Source organism: Saccostrea cucullata, unplaced genomic scaffold (assembly GCF_032062105.1).
Source record: "Saccostrea cucullata isolate Sc308-1 unplaced genomic scaffold, CSIRO_AGI_Scuc_v1 ctg2596, whole genome shotgun sequence".
NCBI lineage: Eukaryota > Metazoa > Mollusca > Bivalvia > Ostreida > Ostreidae > Saccostrea > Saccostrea cuccullata.
The window spans coordinates 151,806-157,805 of NW_026919385.1; the positions used below are offsets into that span (position 1 = coordinate 151,806).

General features: G+C 40.3%; 2 protein-coding genes across 7 annotated transcripts in view; both read left to right on the forward strand.

Moving 5' to 3' along the window:
* The window catches only part of LOC134230422 (putative cytochrome P450 120), an 86,458-nt gene extending 84,645 nt beyond the window's left edge, over positions 1 to 1,813 (forward strand). The window contains exon 13 of the mRNA XM_062712262.1: positions 1,801 to 1,813. The gene's annotated coding sequence lies outside the window, so the exon portion shown is untranslated. The remainder of the gene's footprint in view (positions 1 to 1,800) is intronic.
* LOC134230387 (lysine-specific demethylase 3B-like) overlaps positions 1 to 5,587 on the forward strand; it is a 59,282-nt gene extending 53,695 nt beyond the window's left edge. For 2 of the 6 annotated variants that reach the window (XM_062712219.1, XM_062712230.1), the window contains 5 exons: positions 63 to 280; positions 617 to 1,029; positions 1,836 to 2,931; positions 3,059 to 3,324; positions 5,172 to 5,564. In XM_062712219.1, the coding sequence (XP_062568203.1) occupies positions 63 to 280; positions 617 to 1,029; positions 1,836 to 2,931; positions 3,059 to 3,324; positions 5,172 to 5,492 (2,314 nt within the window). In that variant the 3' untranslated portion in view covers positions 5,493 to 5,564. Of the gene's footprint in view, positions 1 to 62; positions 281 to 616; positions 1,030 to 1,835; positions 2,932 to 3,058; positions 3,325 to 5,171 lie in introns of all 6 variants that reach the window. The other 4 variants (XM_062712194.1, XM_062712188.1, XM_062712201.1 and 1 more) reach the window with 4 other exon arrangements.
* Positions 5,588 to 6,000: the final 413 nt, after the last annotated feature.

A 6,000-nucleotide genomic window follows, 5' to 3' on the forward strand; every position in this document is an offset into this window, starting at 1 on the left:
ACAGATTGATGTGTTTCTATTGTGTGTTTGTTACTAACAGATTTACGTGTTTTTATTGACAGACTGAGGTACAGTCAGAGGGGGTTCCTGATGATTGATGGATTCTCGGAACTCTCGGACGCCATCAATGAAGACATAGACCCCTGGTTACCCAACATTCCCGTCATGGAGCCCAGGATAGATATAGAGACTGCCAAGTACATCGTGGCCCGGGTCGGAGATAAATTCTGTGAGCTGGTACAACAGGAGAGAGAGGCCAAGAATCTGGCGGGGGACGAAGGTCAGTAGGTCAAATTAAAACGGGGGTCAAAGCAGACTTCATATGCCAGGATTAAGTTGATAATCAGTTGATATACTGTAAATCACTTTTTCTTCACGAGAACTTTATTTTTGTGTAATTACCCGAGGTGGTATGCTCGTGAAAATTTCAATTCAAGATTATATGAAGCAATGACGGCAATTCGTGAAAATTTTGTCTCGCTAATAATGAGTCAATGACTATCTCGCGAAAATAAGGTGTCGCGAAAATTAAGTGATCTACAGTATTTAATCAGATACTTTGTACAGTGATATTGTAGACATTTAAATCCTGATGTGTTTTTTCTTTAATTTACAGCTAAAATTGCCTGGAAGAGAGCGGTGACAGGTGTTCGTGAAATGTGTGATGTTTGTGATACCACACTGTTCAACATGCACTGGGTTTGTCATAAGTGTGGCTTTGTGGTGTGTTTGGACTGTTATAAAGTGAGACTGCGGGCCCTACAGCAGGATAGCGGTGACGAAGGGGAGGAATCCGATCCCTATAACACAGCACAGCAGGAGGAGCAGCGCGACTGGCTCACTTGTAGCGCCAATCGTCAGCAGCACGAGCCCGACAAGCTGATGCTGACACAGATCATTCCGGGAGATGCATTATGGGAAGTGGGAAAACTGATCCATGACATGAAGAAGAAATGGAACGTTCCGTGCAAGTGTTCGTGTGGCCAGTCCAACTCTAAACTGGTGCAGCAGAAAAACGGCCTCAACCAGGTAACATTACAGTATTCACATGTCAAAGTTTGATGTTAAACTGTAAAATGCATTTGTTTGATAGTTATGATTTAATGCCCCTCTCCCAGTTAAACTCAGTATTCACATGTTAAAGTTTGATGTTAATTTGACTGCGAGATGCATTGATTTGATAGCTATGATTTAACGACTGACCCAGATTAACTCCGGAAGCAGGAAACTTTCCTATATCAACATGATCAGACAAAATAATAGTGATTTATTCTGTGTATGAAGATAGTTGGATTTTGCTTTTCATTTATTGATTAATGTGATGGCTGTCTTTAGAATTAAAATGACATTCATTAACTTGGTCTTGGGGGATTTTCATAATGTGATAAAATAGGACTAGCTTTTCCAAGGCAACTAAAAACACCTGCTCTTTATAAGATAGATAATCCGTCTCACCATTAGGTCTGAGCTGCCAGAATAAATTTTCTGCTACCAAGAACTTCTATGTATTTTAACTGTCAAAAAAAATCTATTTGAAAGCAGTCAAGGTCACTGAATTGGAAAAACATTGCATAAGTGTTACAGTTATAACAAATTTAAAAAAATCATCTAAGATTGTCTTAATTGAGCCAGCCTAAGGCAAATATGATCCAACATTGGGAAATTATGCAAACAGATATAAAAAAGATAGAGAATAAAACTGCAGGGTTGTGGAGTTCAAATTAAATTGCCTATCATTACAAAATAACAATCTCACAGATTTTCTAAGCTTATTCATTTTGACTGGAAAGTAATTTGCAGGTATTGATTTTTTCTGTCAATTTATTTTTTTTCAGCAGTATGTTCAGCAAGCCATCAACCATTTGTCAAACAGTAAGTCCAAGAAGTTAATCAATGGCATCGCTGAGGACCACAAGATCTACAAAGGGAAGAAAGATTCCATCAACGGCAACATCAAGTACAATCCCAACAGCTCATCTCCCCTAAATCTGCTGGCCGATGTTGCTTCCATGGACTCAGAGACCAGCCGTGATCGCAGCGAGTCACCTTTTGGCAAAAACATTGACAAGTTTGGCAAGTCGTACAACCCGATCACGGAGCCTGTATCCCCCTGTGGAGGAGGAAACAATGCAGGGGATGGGGACAATGAGAAGAAGAATCCGGCCAGCTGCTCTACGCTGAGGGAACTGTTAACAAAAACGGCAGGGAAGGTCAAGTCAGACAACAACAACAAAAAGTCGAAACCCAAGTCCAGTAGTAGTACACTGGACGATATCATCCAATCCGTGGTGGAGAAACAGTTACCTCGGGATGAGAACAGCCAGCCGGTCCGATTAATGCATTACATTCCTCGTATGGGTCACAGCAGCATGTTGACTCGAGACCAGCCCATTCTGGTCCATAATCTGACAGAGACCAGTGTACTGTACCCAGACGTACCCCACTCCTGGCTCTGTGATGGCCGTCTGCTGAGACTTCATGATCCCAAACATAAAGGAAACTTCAGGATCTTCCAGGAACAGTGGAAGCGAGGTCAGCCTGTCATTGTGTCTGGGGTGGACAAACTCTTGAACCGCACTCTGTGGCACCCGACCTCCTTCAGCAAGACATTTGGGCGTGAGAAGAATGATGTGGTCAATACGATGTCGGGTGTGGTCATCATCGGTCACCCCATGTCTGTCTTCTGGGATGGGTTTGAGCGTCTCAGAGACCGCCTTCTCGATGACGATGAAGAACCCATGCTTCTGAAACTAAAAGACTGGCCCCCAGGGGACGATTTTAGTGATCTCATGCCAAACCACTTTGATGACCTCATGCAGGCTCTTCCCCTGCCTGAGTACACTCATCGTCACGGCAAACTCAACCTGGCGTCCCGTCTCCCAGACTTCCTTGTAAGACCAGACCTGGGGCCTAAGATGTACAATGCATATGGTAAGTAGATGCTGATAAATCCACAGAATAAGCATAAGAAATGAATTGCATTTGAAAGAATTGTTTACAAATGCTACATATACTTTTTGGAATGGTGTATACAGAATATGCTTGTTGTTGATTCTAGGGTCTGCAAAGTACCCAAGTGAGGGAACAACAAACCTCCATTTGGACGTCTCTGACGCTGTGAACTGTATGGTGTATGTTGGGATCCCTGGTGATGGGCCAGGAGGGAAGCAGCCACACATAAACATGGCCATCAAGGCGATTGACGACGCAGGATGTGACACCATGACAAAGAAACGTGTCAGAGAAACCAACGAGGTCCCTGGCGCCCTGTGGCACATCTATGACGCCATGGACGCAGACAAAATCAGGGATTTCCTTAATAAGGTAACCTTTGTTTTATATTTTGTTGTGTTGAAGACGTACAATTGAAGAAGCTTTTAGTTATTCTAAGAAGCCTTGTTCTGCACAGATTGTGTTTTCAAATTCAGGGTTTTACCTTAAAGTGCATTTCTGACTCAGATCTCTCATTATATAAATAGAAAAGGGCATTCCACTCATAATGCAGTTAGACAATAGTTATAAAGCTTGCATAAGAGTACAAATCATAATTTGTTATATGACTTTCCCCCTTCTCACTGTGCTGACTGTTGATTTATGTAACGGCTGATTATGTTACTATCAGACATGTTACAATGTATTTACCTAGTGTTACCAAGGAAAACATTTTGAGTTGATGACAATCTCTATTACACGAAGTTGTATAATTACAGTCAAGAGGAAAACGCAAGATGTTGTGACAAGGAGAAAACAGTGAGAAACAATTTTCGGGAAACAGTTGTTTAATACATGCACATTAGAGGCCTTCTGTATAGTGTCATCAATCACAGACAGTGTGTGCTTATAATTCACCTAAAACTGTCAAGAAAAATTTGTCTTAATTCATGTTAAGAAAATGAGTGATGTCATCTAAAGCCAGTGGGGAGATAAGTGGTAGAGATGTTTAGTATAATGAGGCGGTGTCATGAGATGTAATACAGTGGAGTGATGATAGACACGGTATGATAGCAATAGATAGGGGTGACCTTGAGTAACTTAAGGCAGGTTCACTGAACTATGTTACTGACAAAGGAATGTAGACAAATTGGCTGGTGGCCAGCTAAACTGGTTACCAGTCATCAGGAGGGGCAACATATCAGCACTGAATAAAATAATGGCACTGAATAATTCAGATAGGCAGCCAATTTACACAGGTTTGTTATGAGCTCTGAAGCTCTTATTATGAAATTCAAGAATGTTGAGTGCCAGGAATGTCACTAGAAGAAAAATTGTAATTGTAAACAACTCTCTGAGAGCTTTATGAAAAGGGCTAGTACAAATGTCACTCAAGTCTTCCTGAGGAGTTTATTTATCAGTCCTATCCTGCTTCATGTAGAACGTTCTGTTGATACGCAGTATCTATTGATATTGTGACAGCAGATAACCCCCCTCTATGTTAGACAGTAAATACTGAGTAATCCATAGTGAATTATCAATAGTGAATAATCAACATCCTCACAGTATGATGTTCTCAAGTTTGTACCGACTGAACCAAATTAAAGGGAAATGTATTTGTGGTTTTATTATTTTACGTAGCATTGTATTTCCCTATTAACAACAAAAACATGTCTGAATAAATAAATTAAAACTCCTACGCTCTGAGGAGATCGCATTTACCTAGGTCAGGAAAGATGGAGATATTATTGTAGCGATTTTAAATATTTTTTTTAAGTGATGTCTGAAATATGAGAAGTGTAAGTCAGTTTGACATTACCTGTCAACAATTTTCCAAACATTCCTAGGAAACTATTCAGAGCTGAATAACATGTTGGACATATCTGGCATCATGCCTACTGATCTGATATAGATCTACAGAAAAGCTTAAGTCTTCATCTGATTACAAGGTGTCTAGAGGAGAAAGATCATATATTAAAAGGGGTTGTATTTTAACTTACACTAGCTGACTAGAGCAGATTTGCTGAGTTAATACAAAAAAACTCTGAAAATTTCTTGAGGTTTTATCATGTTTATTGTGTTTTCTTTTTATTTCATGTTACACAATTTTCATAGTTAATTTTTTTAATATTTAAAAAATTCTGTGGTTCTCACCCTATTTCTGTGTAATCTTTTGATAGGTGGGTAAAGAGAGGGGGGATATTGACTTGGTTTTTACCCTTTGTGTAATCTTTTGATAGGTGGGTAAAGAGAGGGGAGAGGAGATTGAACCCCACCACGACCCGATTCACGACCAGAGCTGGTACCTTGACGTGGAGCTACAGAGTCGCCTATATAAGGAGTATGGGGTGCTGGGCTACACCATTGTACAGTGTATGGGGGACGCCGTCTTTATCCCCGCTGGAGCCCCACATCAGGTGAAGAACCTTCACAGCTGTATCAAGGTCGCCGAAGATTTTGTGTCTCCAGAACATCTGAACCACTGCTTCAGTCTGACCCAGGAATTCAGGCTTCTCTCCGACACACACACCAACCACGAGGACAAATTACAGGTAATGTAGCATACACAACTCACATCAACCTTATAGACACACACACAGACACACACACCAACCACAAGAACAAACTACAGGTAAAGATGAACACAACTCACATCAACTTTTTAAAAACACAGACACACCAACTATGAAATCAGACTACAAGTACATATAATAATACATGCAAAGGACCTTACATACACACCCTCATGTCACACCATACTTGTCTATTGAACAGCAGATATTACACAGACAAATTAAAAATCATAAGGAAGGAGAGCTATAATGTCAAAGTAGTTCATGTATTGTAAGACAACCTTATTTATTTAACACAATTAACCCTGAAGTTTTCTGTTCTGTGGAAAATTTATCATTTCTGACGTCCTGACAATAAAATTGTTCTGTCACAATTATCAGACCACAAATTACTTGTAATGGAATACTGAGAGCTGGTACTGTTATTTGCATGGAAAACTGTCAGATTTTTTACAGTGTTGCACAGACTGGTCCTAAACAGATCTGATATTCTCCC